This window comes from Geotrypetes seraphini, chromosome 8 (genome assembly GCF_902459505.1).
Source record: "Geotrypetes seraphini chromosome 8, aGeoSer1.1, whole genome shotgun sequence".
Taxonomy (NCBI): Eukaryota; Metazoa; Chordata; class Amphibia; order Gymnophiona; family Dermophiidae; genus Geotrypetes; species Geotrypetes seraphini.
In genome coordinates, this window is record NC_047091.1 from 95,489,778 (window position 1) to 95,505,258 (window position 15,481).

Sequence of the window (15,481 nt, forward strand, 5' to 3'; positions counted from 1 at the left end):
GCTTTCAGTACCAAGGATCCAAAAGCAGAATCCTCTTTGTGCTGCCATATCCACCCTATAGAATTTAGTGAAAGTGTGTAGGGAAGACCATGTTGCAGATCTACATATCTCCTCCAGAGGTATTGTTCTTGATTCCGCCCAAGAGGAGGCCACTCCTCTGGTCGAATGTGCTTTCAACAACTCTGGCAGTTGATTTCCACACACAATGTAGGCAAAGGAGATCAATGTCTGAATCCACCGGGAAATGGTGGTCTGCCTCGGGTTGACTCTTTGGTTAGGACAAAGAGATGGTCCAATAGAAGAAATTCATTAGTCACTTCCAGATAACAGAAGACAACTCTGCAGATGTCCAGAAGTTTTAAAGCCTTGTCTTTTTTTCTTAGAACCCTTAGGCTGAAAGGCTGGTAGCCTGACTTCCTGGTTGATGTGAAATGCTGAAACAACCTTTGGCAAAAAGGAAGGTACTGTACACAGTCACTTTCTGTAATCCTCAAAAACGGTTCCCTGCACGACAAAGCTTGCAATTCTCAGACTCTTCTGGCCAAGGTAACTACAACTAAGAACACTGTTTTAATTGTAAGATCCATGAAAGAAGCTTCCTCCAAAGACTCTTACAGTGCCCTCCGATGATATTCTAACACGATGTTGAGATTCCAGGAAGGGAAGGGATCTCGGATTGGCAGCCTGAACCTCAGGTCTCCTATGAAGAATCTAATAATGTCTGGGTGAGCAGCCAGGGAGACTCGCTTCTCTTAGACTCTAAAGCAAGCCAGGCCTGCCATCTTCACCTTAAGGGACGACACTGCTAATTCCTTATCCAGGCCCTCTTGAATGAAGGCCAGTACTGACAATACTGAGGCTTTGTTGACCTCAAGATTCTCCTTATCGCATGAATGCTGAAAAGTATCCCCATGCCTTGGCATATGCTGAAAAGAGTGGATGGTTTCTTGGCCTTCAGTAGGGTGGTAACGACTACTTCTGAATATCCTTTCTTGGCTAGCACCACACGCTCAAGAGCCATAAGACCGACGTAACCCAAAACTTCTAGATCAATCTGACCCTCTGTGAGCAAGCCCAGATACACCTGGAGCCAGAGACATTGGTCCACTTGTAGGCATACTAGATCCACATACCAAAGATATCTGGGCCAATCCAGGGCCATGAGGAACACCTTCCCTGGGTGAGATTCTATGCAACAGACCACCCAGCCTATCAGAGACCATGGGAGAAATACATATAGTAGTCTGGAATTTGGCCATGGTTACACCAGGGTGTCCAGTCCTGTCTTTGGCTGAAAAACAGGCGCATTCTTGTTGCATGCCGTTGATATCAGATTGAATGTCCGACAATATCTTGGAATGCCCACAGGGCCAACAACCACTCTCCCGGGTCCAATGTCTGTCCACTGAGGTAGTCCACTTGCACATTGTCCACTCTGGCTACATGTGCCACCATGATGGCCAGCAGGTGCTTTTCTGCCCAAGCAACCACTAGTTTCATCTCTAGTTGGAGCGATGTGCTTCTGGTGCCTCCCTGCCAGTTGACATAAGCCTCTGAGAATACTCTTATGCTCTGCTTTCCAGCACCGACTGTAAGTTTTGCAGAGCCAGGCGGTTTGCTCTCAGCTCTAGTCTCTTTATCGACCACTTCTGCTGGGATGGCATCCATTTCTTTTGCACAGGGCAACCACTGTAGTGCACCTCCCAGCCAAACAGGTTGGCATCCACTGTCAGTGTGACCCAGGAATCCATCTGAAGTGGAATTCCTCCTGCTAGAGACTGTGGGTGGAATCACCAGCTCATGCTGCTAAAGGCTACTTCTGTTCAAAGTAGAGAGGCCTGTAGGGAGTCTCTTTGGGGAGATCAACGAGACAACAGCACATCTTGAAGTGGATACCATATGCACCCTTGCCCAGGGTACTACGTCCATGGCAGTTGCTATCGAGGCCAGAACGTGTAGGTAAGGCCACGCTGTAGGCACTGGCTGTGACAGGAGGTTCATAATTTGCCCCCAAAGCTTCTGTCTGCATGCCTATGGTAGAAAAACCCGGCCTTCTGGTCTGTTGAACAGAAACCCCAGGTATTCCAAAGACTGAGTGGGGACTAATTGGTTCTTTCAAAAGTTTAAAATCCAGCCCAGACTCCTTAAAGTTTGCACTGCTGCTGCCAATGCTCTTTTTTTCCTCTTCTCGAGATGGGGCTCTGATGAGCCAGTTGTTTATATAAGGATGAATCAGACAGCCTACCTTGCACAGATGAGCTTTCAAATGTTTCAACAGTTCAACAGCTACTTAGCAACAATTTTCACAAAAGAAAACCAAAACTTATCTGCTGCAGGAATTTCTTCCACATAGATCGTGAGCAGGGAGCAGAAAAGAGATATTTAGAGTAGGACCGAGTGCATCCATTGGACCTACTCTAAATACCTCTTTTCTGCTTCCTGCTCACGATCTATGTGGAAGAAATTCCTGCAGCAGATAAGTTTTGTTTTTACTTTTGTGAAAATTGTTGCTAAGTAGCTGTTGAGCTGTTGAAATATTTGAAAGCTAAAAGACACTTATGTTACTTATTTGATAAATATTTTACTCAAGTAAAGAATTTGAAGAGAGTGGAGTTTTTTTTAAGACCGAGGATGTGTCTGCATCTTCAAAATAATTTTTGAAGTTGACATGTCCGGAGGATCAGGTATTTTTACTAAATCCAACGTGACACTGAGGACTTTTTCTCCATTTTTAAAATTTAATCTGTGGTAATCTTCCTCATGGTTACGTTTACCTCGAATGCATTAGTTATTGTTGAAAATTTAAAGTAAACCCTAGAGATTACTGGGAGCCAGTGAAGTTTTACCAAAGTATTCTGGATCTGCTTTCTATCTGATAACCAATTCCTAATTGACAACTGAACTTTGCCACCTATCCCATGACTCTTTAATTTTCTCAGGAGCCTCTCAATAACTTTATCAAAAGCTTTCTGAAAAGCTAGATACACTACATCAACCAGCTCACATTTATCCACGTTTATTCACACCTTCAAAGAAGTCAAGTAAATTAATGAGGCAAGATCTTTCTCGGCTGAACCCATGCTGACTCTGTCTCATTAAATCATGTTTATCTACATGTGCCATAATTTTATTTTTTATAATTGTTTCCACCATTTTGCCCGGCACTGAAGTCAGGCTTACCAGTCTGTAATTTCCCAGATTTCCCCTGGAACCCTTTTTAAAAACTGGCATAACATTGGTCACCCTCCAATCTTCAGGTACTACAGATGATTTTAGTGACAGGTTACAGATCACTAACAGCAGGTCAGCAATTTCATGTTTGAGTTCTTTTAGTACCCTGGGATGTATATCATCTTATCCAGGCGAAGGGAGCTGCAGACTCCTGGGAGAAGGAAGAGGTTACCAAAAGCTGAGATTGACATCTTTCTTCAGTATGCTCGCGAGAATGGACAGAGTACCTGAGGTCCAGCATACCATTCCTATTGCACTGGAAATGGGAAATATGTGTGATTTGGTAGATCCATGGAGACAGAACATATCAGAGATAGAGATAGAAAGCATGCATGTGACACACACCAATAGCCTGATTTACAAAAGCTTTTCTCACATTTTAAGTGCAAGAAGAAAGCTTAGAAGGTAATTTGTGCCAGCCACCTAATTTGTGCAGGTATGTGCATAAATTATACTAATTTTCAAATGGAAAGTATCTTTATACATTCTATTTGAAAATTTCCCTATAACACCCCCCCCCCCCCACTATATGAAAAAAGTTTTCAGAAAAATTTAGGTGCATACATTTGAAAATCCTAAAGTACATATATATCCAAACTGCCCCATTTTTGCTTTAAATTGGTAAAAGTATGTGTGACATGGTTATTATACACACACTTGTATCTATATTTGAACTTACCTAGAGTATGACAAGCCATTCCTGGGCATAAACCTCTGTGTATGCATGTATATGACCTTTAAAATTACCACTCCACCCCCAGTAAATAAAGGCCAAAGACTAGGAGGCTTTGATACCTTGTAAAAGGCCAAAAATGAAGATGTTGTAGCATACGAGTTTGAAACCACATAGGTTCCCTTGTTAAGGCATGGAAACAGCAAAAGAAGAGAAGATGGAAAGGGAGATAGAAGGATGAAGGGGAGCTGAACATATGTGCTTTCATTAATATTTGACACCCCATGCCAGCACAGCTGCGCCACAGGAAGAATTAAATAGTTATTTAAAAAACTTAATTTTACCATTGGATGAATGGTTATGTGCTATTAAATGATTTGCAAGCATCTTAAACTGCATAGTATAGGCTGAGAAAAGATGAGAGAATTTTCCCCCCTGCAAAAGCTACTGAAGCCAACAGCCAGAACTAGAACACTTGCTGTGATGAGATTTTGTCATAACAGTTGGCAAAAGTTACAACCCTGGTGTTTGATGTTTGAAAAATAAAGACAAAAATGCATACATACATTTTAATACAATCTTGTTATATTAAATGCTGTTTTATTGCATAAAAATATCCATTAGCATTCCTAGAGAAAACTGTTTACTCACACGACGCCTTTCTGTTAGTGCTGTAATTTCACTTCCTATAGAGGTTAAGTAACCTGACAGAGTCTAAGGAAACCAAAGGCAGAGCAGATAAGACAGGCTCGCACGAGAAACATCCTGCAAAATCAGTTGTTATAAAGAAGTACATTCTTAAAGGGAAGAAACATTCTAGCTCTGCAGTCTAGGGAGAAACCTATTTAACCACTGATTTCAAGTATGAGTTTCTTTCATAAAATTCATATCAAATTGTGAAGCTGACTTTCTAAGCAGAAATTGTGAACCTTTTTCCCCCAATGGAGTGAAATTTGAACAGTACACGAGGTTCCTGTAAATGTCTGGTTCAGACCCTTTTCATTTTCTTTTTTAGCCTACTGAAGTGTTCACCATCATCACTTACCAAATTAAATCTTATTAGCGATTGTTTGATGGCAATGTGAGGAATATGCTGATATAGTTTATCTATGCAAGTATTGAAAGTATTTAAGGAGAACAAGTGAAGATAATAAAGTCTGCAATGCAGTAAGGTAACAATTTTACAAGCATTCTTAGGGATGCAAGTCCTGGACATGCTTGGGAAGGAAGAGCATGGTTGTCAGAAAAGTAACAGATACTGTCAGTCAGATACTGCTCAGGAAGGATGACACCGTTATATTTTTGTTCTACTCTCACCACAGACAGCTGATTAGAAAATCACTTCAAACGGGAAGATGAGCACAAAGGGTGTCTAAATCAGGAGAGCAGCTATGTGCACAAGAATCCCAAGCATCTCACATTTATAGTGAATACTTTCAGACTATGATAGAGTATGATTAACATCAGTCAGCTGGAAATATCCATCACATTGTGCAAGATCTTTAAAATTTCCATCTCAGGCACAGTAGTGGAAGCCTTCTGACTCCACCCAAGAATCTGCAGAACAGGGCAAATTAGAGATGCCACCTCCAAAGATCTGGCACAATTATCAGGCAGCTCTTCCTCTTGGCAACTTTCTCCCCTCATGGATCTATAGTATCCCTCCTTAAAGGCACACAACCTGCTTTAGAGAGAAAAGACAACCCTAGGGAGATGCATAGTCTGCCTAAAGGTAAATCAAGCCCTGAATATATTATGATACCAAATACTTTTTAGTGTGTTTAAATCTATTTCCCATAGGGCCATGGATGTTATTTTAAGTTACTGCTCCGTACCCTTGTTATTTTCTTGGGCACTGCTTTTTTCTCCATGTAGAAAACCATGTACAAGTTGTTCCTTCAAGCAGATTGAGAGGAAACCTAAAGCCAGTCTGGCACAGATGATAATGAATGTGAGGTATATGCCACAAAGCTTCTGGAGAGGGTGAACAACCTGTCTTTATCTACTAAGTCTATCCCCTTCAGTATCTTGAATGTTTCAATCATGCCCCCTCTCAATCTCCTCTTTTCGAGGGAGAAGAGGCCCAGTTTCTCCAATCTCTCACTGTACGGCAACTCCTCCAGCCCCTTAACCATTTTAGTTGCTCTTCTCTGGATCTATTCGAGTAGTACCGTGTCCTTCTTCATATACGGCGACCAGTGCAGTATTCCAGGTGAGGGCGCACCATGGCCCAGTACAGCGGCATGATAACCTTCTCTGATCTGTTCGTGATCCCCTTCTTTATCATTCCTAGCATTCTCTTCGGTCCTTTATCAGTGCCTCTACCATCTTTCCCGATACCGAAGTCAGACTCACTGGTCTGTAGTTTCCCGGGTCCCCCCTCGAACCTTTTTTGAAGATTGGCGTAACATTTGCCACCTTCCAGTCCTCCGGAATCTTTCACGATTTGATCGACAGGTTGGCTACTAGTTCAGCTATAGTTCAGCTATAGTCCCTTTCAGTTCCTTGATGACCCTCGGATGGATGCCATCCAGTCCCAGAGATTTATCGCTCTTACCGATCAAATTTATTGCTCTTACCGATCAAATTTAGTCATCCTACAGCAATAATCGAAAGTTTGCCAAGACTGCCTAGATAGAACTTATACGTTGTGATGTAGGCGATCTAAAAACAGGTCTAAGTGCCTAAAAGGTATCCAAAGTTACCAGATAACCACTGAAGGGACAAAGTACAGACCCTCACACACTCCCCCAGTGATCACTGGCTCCCGTCCATACCGCCATAAAAATCAGAATAAAAACGTACATATCTGCCTCCAGAACATCAGCACCTGGCATAGGAAAGCCTAGAAGAGCTGCACAAAAGTGGCTTAAGTAGTCAGGGGGGGGGGGGGAGAGCTAATGAACCACAGAGAGGAAAACCCAGGCCCATAAGCCACTCTAATCACTGCATTCATGGTGAAAAATGTGAGTCCACCCAAAAAAAAAATCCAAACCCTACTGTTCTGCCATATAAGTGCCACCTGCAGCCATAAGGGCTATTGGGGTGGTAGACAGGTAGGTATAGTAGGTTTTGGGGGACTCACCATGACCTGCAAGGGAGTTGTGGTGAGATGTTTATGTGGCACCCTTTTTATGAAGTTCAATCTCAATTACTGTTATAGAATTGGTGCTTAACATCCATATTTTCATGACTAATGTTTGGCACTTTTTTAAAATTTACCCCAAATCATGCGGATAATTGATGTTGCAGATAAATGGGTGAGATTCAGCAAATCATGAGACATCCTGTAAACTGAAGACTATTGTGGAAGATTCCTGAGAAAATTAAAGAATCATGGGATAGGAGACAATGTTTAGTTGGGCAATAGGAATTGGTTATTGTACAGAAAACAAAGGATAGAATTAAATAGCCATTTTTCTCAATGGAGGAGGGTAAGTAGTGGAGTGCCACAGGGATCTGTGTGTACTGGGACCAGAGCTATTTAACTTATTTATAAATACTGTGATTTTAATTTGGAAATTGGACCAAGTGAGGTGATTAAATTTGCGGATGAGACTAAACTATTCAAAGTTGTTAAAATGCATGCAGACTGTGAAAAATTGTAGGCAGACCTTAGGAAACTGGAAAACTGGGTGTTGAAATGGCAGATGAAATTTAATGTGGACAAATGCAAAGTGAAACACAAATAGCAAAAAAGAGGAATGGAGGGAAAATATACAATATACTAGAAAACAATCACTCCATTTGGTCAGTACATACCAAGACCAGAAAAAGTATTTTAAGGCAAAAGAAAAGCCTCAGACACAGCGAGATGTTCCCATTCTCTTCCACCAAGCATCACTGGCAAAAAAACCTTTTGCATATAACTTATTGTTGGCAGGTGGGAACCTGAAATAGTCAAAACTAACAAGAGAAAACAAACTAGTTAGAAAAGAGCCAGGCCGACGATTGTTTCGTGGCTTTTAAGCCACTGCTTCAGGGCCGTGACGCCAACGCTCCAGACTATCCTGCAATAATACAAAACTATAATCAAAACATGCTCAGATACCTGCTGCAGATGAAAGGAACAAAAACTGCTTTCCTTTACTCACGATTCGTAGTGTAAAACTCCTGCTTGCTACCACAATTTCAAAGGCACCAGTGCAGTACTTAAAACACATACGGGCCAGTCAGGTGACATGGCACATGACCAGTCACATGGATGAAAAAACTAGACAATCAAGGCAGGGGGAAACAGAACAATCACAGAACTGTCAAATACAGAGAATTAATAACTGTAGAAAAGCTGATCATACATCAGGGCATCTCAGAGAATAAGAACAAAAGACAAAACTGAGAAAATTAATAAAAATAGAACCAAACAATATTGCTGTTTAATCCGTGGGGTTGCACAGCTTGTAAATCCAGTGTTGTTCTCTTCTCTGGAGCAGGAGTCTTCTATATTACCACCCTGCGGATGACTAGGAATATGGTCCAACACCACATACTGTAATTGAAAAAAATCATGACTATGTGTGCTGCAATGCTGCACCATAGGGGCAGAAACAACCCCCCTCTTCAATTTGCTTCTGTGTTCATTTAAGTGCAATTTGAGTGCATGTGAAGCCTGCCCTACATAAATCAATCTGCAGGGACAGACAATGCAATATACAACATGATCAGACTCACACGAAGTATGGAATTTCAAAGAATAGTGCTGCCCATCTCCTGGGTTGACAAATTCATTACAGACGATCATATCACATCACAATTTATGCATTTGCCACAGGGACCATGCGATCCTATGATCCCACTATTCCCATTCCTGCTGTATGGCAGAGCAGGACTCAGCATTTGTTTGAGATTTTGAGTTCTTTTATAGGCAAAACATACAGTATGTGTTGAAAATGCAGGCAACATCTTCATCAAGCTCCAGTGCTTAAGAATACTCCTCCTTACTTGATGAACTTTGGTACTGTAACTTAGTGATGCACATTGGGAAGAATAATCCAAATCATAGTTACCAAATGCTAGGGTCCCTTGTAGATCTTGATGTCATTGTAGACAATATGCTGAAACCTTCCACCCAATGTGCGGTGGCCATAAAAGCAAACAAGATACTATGAATTAACAGAACAGGGATGGTAAACAAGACTAAGAATGTTATAATGCCTCTGTATCGCTCCACAGTGCAACCTCATTTTGAGTATTGTGTTAAATTCTGGTTGCCGTATTTCAAAAAAGATATAACAGAACTAGAAAAGGTTCAAAGAAGAATGACTAAGAAGATAAAGGGGACGGAATTCTTCTTGTATGAGGAAAGAGTAAAAAGGTTAGGGTTCTTCAGTTTGGAAAAGAGACGGCAGAGGGGAGATATGATTGAAGTCTACAAAATCCTGAGTGGTGAGGAATAGGTACAAGTGGATTGATTTTTTACATCAAAAATTACAAAGACTAAAGGACACTAAGTTACAAGGAAATAGTTTTAAAACCAGTAGGGGGAAATATTTTTCACTCAGAGAATAGTTAAGGTCTGGAATACATTGCCAGAGGATTTGGTAAGAGTGGATAATGTATCCAATTTTAAAATATGTTTGGAGAAGTTCCTGAAGGAAAAGCCCATAATTACTATTGAGACAGACATGAGGGAAGCCATTGCTTCCCTTGGATCAGTAGCATGGAATGTTGCTACTATTTGGGGTTTTGCCAGGTACTTGAGACCTGGATCGGCCACTGTGAAGATAGGATACTGTACTAGATGGACCACTGGTCTGACCCAGTAAGGTTGTTCTTAAGGGAATAAAATACAATCAAAATTATAAGACCAAAATAAGAGAGAAATCTTTGCTTTTTGAAAGCTGAAACACACACACACACACACACACATATATATATATATATACTGTAGAATCACAGAATTTGTAAAGTTCCTGGTCCGGCCAAAATATTCTTCACTGAGCTGGGATAACAAAGAATAAACAAGACAAGTAAAAATATGGAGTATTTGAAAGATGTGATTCTGGAAAACTGTAGCATCAAAGACCATCTATTCACTAAACAGCTGGATCCTACAAAGTGAGTCAGACTCATTCATAGGGTAATCCTTACTAGTTCTTTCATAGGACCCAAATGAACCTAAGAGACATTTATAAAATTATTTCTGAAACATTCTTATTCTCTCACATTATGTTACAATTAACATAGTAGACAGTGCAAATCCTAAGCTATCTTTCCTTACGGTCCTCACCAGACCAGGCTAGCACCTGTGGGTTATGCCAGTTTACCAGTAGATGGAGGCTGAGAACAAAAGACTGATTCTTGTCCTATTAGGCTACCCTGCAGCCTAGGTTCCATAGTATTTCTCTTTCTCCAGCAGATAGTTGCAATCATACTCTGCAGCTTCAAGTTTCAAGTTTAATAAATTTTTGATTAAAACACATTATCAGCTTCTGTGGTGTATTGGTGACAAGGCATTCCTGGCACAGTTAGACAGAGGACTCTCTCATTTTGGAGACTTGCCTTGTTTATGGATACTCAGGTGGAAAATGTTTCTCAAGGGATAACTTGGAGGAAAGATAGCTTCCTCCTAAAGATGATGATGATCCTTCTGTGGCAGTAGATAAAGTGCCCTCCCTCTTATTGTATATATGGATGTGGATGGTCGATTGGTTGAGTCTTCTTTTTGCCTTCACTAGTCTGCACAGGATTGCAAATGCAGGCACCTCATTGTTCCCGATCCCCTCTTTGTTTTCCCTGTGATATCTATTCCCAGTACTATGTGATCTCCACTCTACAATTACACTATACACTATACACTCCACTATACAATTACTATGTAATCCTAAATATATTGTTAATCCCCACTGATATTCCCAAGAATTGTAAGTCACCTTGAACCTTGTTAGGTATAAAACGACACGAAAATTGCAATTAGATTAGACTAGTTCATTTTAAAATATATATATAAATATAATTTTCCCTCTAAGCTTAAAGAGATGTCAGACCTAGATAGCTGGAAGGGATTAGACTCTTCCTGGTTGGGGCAAACTAATGCTGTCAAGATGGTGATTCTGCCCAAGCTATTATTTTATTCATGGCACTACCAATAACTATCCCCAATCGTTTTTCCACATCCTAAACCTACAGATATTTCCTTACACCTGGAAGAAAATAAAGCCCCAAGGGTGGGCAGGGAGATACTCTTATCAGTCCAAACAAAGAGGAGGTATGGTGTCGCCCACTTTGCCCGCATCATCAAGCCACTCACATACAGCTAGTGACTGGGTGGGTGCACCGCTAAACCCTGGCTTTGCATGGAACAGCAGCTGGTGGAAAGCATTCCCTTATGGGCACTGTCATAGCTTTCACTTGATAGATTGAGACAACTTCTCTCTGAGATAAATGTTTTTATAAGAACACCATTGGATAGCACAGCGGGCTAATTATTCCCAGATAGCAAATACTTCCTCCTCACTCCTGTATTTTATTTACTAGGTTTTCCACCTAATCAGCAGCATAAGACCTTCCTCCATTGAGCTAAACAATCATTACACATGTTAAATCAAATATGGGACAGGAATAAGCTACTTTCTTTATATGGTATTCCCCAAAGGGACCTTTTTCACTACAGCCAACTTTGAGATTTTATGGGACGGAGGAATTAGAAGAAACAATATTGGAAAAAGGTATATGTACAGGAACATATAGAGGAGGTATAAGCAAACTTCATTTGGCACTATTAGTAGAAAGAAATCCTGTATAGTGTTACACCTTGCGACTGGAAAAATACCTTGATCATACCTATACTATATTTCAATGAATTCAGATTTGTAAACATTTGTTTAAAGTATCTATTGCTGCCTCTTTAATGGAAATGGTATCTCACCCCAGCTCAACTTTCCAAGATGTTTCTACAATGTCCTGAACTTTGCTGGAGGAATTGCGGAGAATGAGGAACTTTTTTTCAAATTTGGTGGAACTGCTCGAGGATACAAGTTTTTTTTAGACATTATTACTAGATTGTCTGAAAAACATTGTATGCCTACTACATCCATTGCAAGCAGACTATTGACTTTTACATCGGAGACCTCCTGGAATTCCCAAGGCAGCTCATCAGTTTGCTGCTCATATGTTTGTGGTGGCAAAGCCTGTTGTAGCTAAGTGGTGGAAACAGCCTACTCTGCCATCAATGGATGTGGTGTTTGTTAAACTGGACTACATTTACTTAATGTCTAAACTGACTGCTTTTAAACATGGACGATTTTTACCTTTCCATAAAATGGCATTCATACCTTGCAGTCTGAATCAGCTGACACTAATTAAAGGAGAAATTCCTTTGGAATTTAAGTTTGTTTCCATAAAGCTGTTTGTGCCCTGCTTTCCTTGAGTGTGAAGAAGTTTTACAGTTGAATTTACTGTCTAAAATAAAGCTTCCAAAAGATAGAAATAAAACTGCCTGTGTTTAAAGTTTGCCTGCACACGTGCAGCTCTGTGAAAGACTGGGGGGGGGGAGGAAGGTGACTTGTTTGTGCTCCCCATTACTGCTAATGAACTGGCAGAAGCCAGGTTAAACAACATTCAAACTACTGAAGGGAATAGACTTAGTAGAGAAAGACACTGTTCACCCTCTAAAGTTGAAAGGGGATAGATTCCGTTCAAACGCAAGGAAATTCTTTACCCAGAGTGGTGGAAAGCTGGAACACTCTTACGAAGTCTGTTATAGGGAAAAACACCCTCCAGGGATTCAAGACAAAGTTGGACAAGTTCCTGCTAAACTGGAACATATGCAGATGAAGCTGGACTCATTTAGAGCACAGTTCTTCAACCGCTGGTCCACGGACCGGTGCCGGTCCACAAAAAAATCTTGCCGGTCAGCGAAGGATTCAGGTCCCCGCCGCAACGAAAGGTGCCAGCGTCACCTGACTTGCAACTTCCTGTTGCCATCGCTGTGCCGGGACTCCTGCCTTCGCCGGGACTCCTGCAGCGTATGCTTCCTGCCTTGCCTCTGCACCTCCCGACCAGCAGCGGCAGCTCTGTGTGCTTTTAACTTCAGCACAGAGCTGCCCCTAAGCAGTAGTTTAGCGCGGTTTCATGAGGCAGCCTCGGGGCCTTTGCTAGGTCGGCCCGCTTCGATGATGTAGGTTATTCGAGTGGGCAGACTTGTTGGGCCGACAGCCCTTTTCTGCCGTCAAACTCTATGTTTCTATGTTTAAAATGTGTTATTGTTTTAACTCCTGTACTCTGATAAGGATATGGGGGAAGGGAGAGATTATAGGGTGGGCCAGCCTCTCAAGAAAGTGACCCTAGTCCTCATTGGGAATATAAATATGCACCAAGGTGTAAATCTGTAGGCCAATCAAATATCTTCCCTCTCTATGTGCTGTCAAAGCTATTAGCACCCCCTAGGACTTTTTCAAGGCCATATTAGAAGCAAAATATATAAAAGGGAATTTGTTATGATGAAAATATTTTTCATGCGCTGGAAGTAAACAAGTCTTCTGTATAAAGGTTATATTTGATCAAGTTCTGATTAGCTCTCTGAATCAAAGTTGACATTTAAAAGGAGAGCTTAATCTTCTAACATTAAATGTTACACAGGTTAATGTGGCCATTTAAATGGAGATCATGAGAGTTCTATATATTCAAGAACGTCTACCATAACAGTTCTCAATCAATCCAATATTGATTCCAATGTAAAATTAAGCAACCCTTAATATGCCTATTATCCCAGAAGAGATCCCCTGCACTTCTCCGTTCCATATCTTCCCTCCCCCAATTCCAACTCTCATTTTGAAAAATTCTTCTGGCAGTATCTCGTAACATTGTAGACACAGCCAGATCTGGGAGGGGGGGATGAAATCCTGGCTGAATTCCCTCAAGAACTAATACAAGCATATGACAAAGCAAAACCCAGGAGATCTATTATTCAATATAAGTTTTCCAGTCTATCAAGACAGATCACCCTGAAGTGATCAGTTTGTTACCAGTACTTTATGAGTAGATCTAGTATAGATAGCGAATATAGTTACCAGGTGTCTTGTGCTGCAGACCTATTGTATCTAACTTGCACAGGCATTTCAGCATCAGGCTATGTTAGAACCAGGTTGAACATCAAGCTTCTGGGCTTGAGGTCTCCCAATACTTTACCTGATTGCTGATTATGTAAATATTCCTTACTTTTGGTGACTCGCTGCCATTTAGGCTGAGGTCTCGCATTCAGCATAGATTTTTGTGAAATGTGCTGTGGTAGATCTGACACAACTGAGAAAAAATTTGCTGGGCCTTTGATATTGTGCACACCTGTTGCAATTTACCATCCTTGTAAAACACAAGGGCAGAGGTATTGCCATTTATATTTAATGTTCAGGTTTCATAGTTGTTGTGTTAGTGGTTTCAATTCAAGGCAATGACGTAAAGTGGTACTAGAGAGATCTTGGTAGATTGCGATCTGATAAGTATCCCAAGTGACATTCTCCACTTTCCTTATAGCTTGAAGGATCTGATCTTTAATTTTATAATTAGTGAAGCAGGCCACAATATCTTTGGGTCTGTTATTTCTCAGTGCTCCCAAAGCGCAATGGTCCCTGTCTAGATGGATGGACATCTTGTCCACTTGTAACAAAGATCCTGCAATTTGTTGGACCACCCATTCACTATTCGCATATGTGGGAGTTTCAGTGATACTGCGAAACTGGAGGTTATGGTGGTGGCTGCCTCAGTTTTCTAGATCTTCAATTTTATCTTACAATCCTGTAGTTGCTTATCAACATTTTCCATTATCTCCGCTTGATCATCCAGCTGTTGTTCAGTTTCCTCAACATGGGTGCCCAACTCATTCATCGCAGCTCAGAGTTCTGTCCCCAAAGATGTTAATTCCACTTGGAATGCCTTCAAGTCTGATTGTATTTCTTTTATCCATAAATGGATTTCTTTTAGCAATCCTTCCAGCAGAGCATTTATGATGTCATCCTCTTGAAATAACTCTGGAGAGAGTGGATCATGTTGGGAGTGCTGTGCAGGTCATGAAGACGCTGCCTTTGCCACATCTCCCCTTTCAGTGGGCTTCATGCTGTTTATATAGGCAAATCCAGAAAGATCAACTGTCTGGATTTTTTTTATTCATACCAAAAGGAAGCTGTCCACTTTGTGCACTATATTATGTAATTTGTTTTACAGAATATGCTGGTGATGACAAAGATATTAAGCAATATCGCTGAATGCCGCTAAGTGCTATCCATTCATGAATTCATGGTTGATGTCATCATGCCCCCAGAATCTGAATATTTTGATAAGAAGGGAAAGTCTCACAGGCTCTCTTCAAGCATGTGGCTGTTCTCTAATCCATTTTCCCTTTTTTTTCCTGAGCCTGAAGCAGAGCAGCAGGAAAAAAAAAAGACAATGGGGACCACCCCAGAGGTTTCCAGGGACCGTAACTAACCCTTGGGCCTTGCATTGAAGAACAATGCTTTAATCCAAGCTCCCTCAGGACTAGCCAAAGAAAGGAAATAATCCCATCTCACAGTATAAGAGCATACTTCCATGTGCTTCTGCTAATCGCTAATACAGCCTGGAACAAACACTGCAGAGGAGATCTGA

The 15,481-nt window shown here is 41.1% G+C and overlaps 1 protein-coding gene across 12 annotated transcripts in view; it reads right to left on the reverse strand.

Moving 5' to 3' along the window:
• Positions 1 to 15,481, reverse strand: part of EPS15L1 (epidermal growth factor receptor pathway substrate 15 like 1) — a 395,592-nt gene that overhangs the window by 218,852 nt on the left and 161,259 nt on the right. For 10 of the 12 annotated variants that reach the window (XM_033956490.1, XM_033956493.1, XM_033956486.1 and 7 more), the window contains one exon: positions 4,556 to 4,618. The exons of the other annotated variants lie outside the window; for them this stretch is intronic. In XM_033956490.1, coding sequence (XP_033812381.1) covers positions 4,556 to 4,618 — 63 coding nt within the window. The remainder of the gene's footprint in view (positions 1 to 4,555; positions 4,619 to 15,481) is intronic. 12 annotated transcript variants of the gene reach the window in all.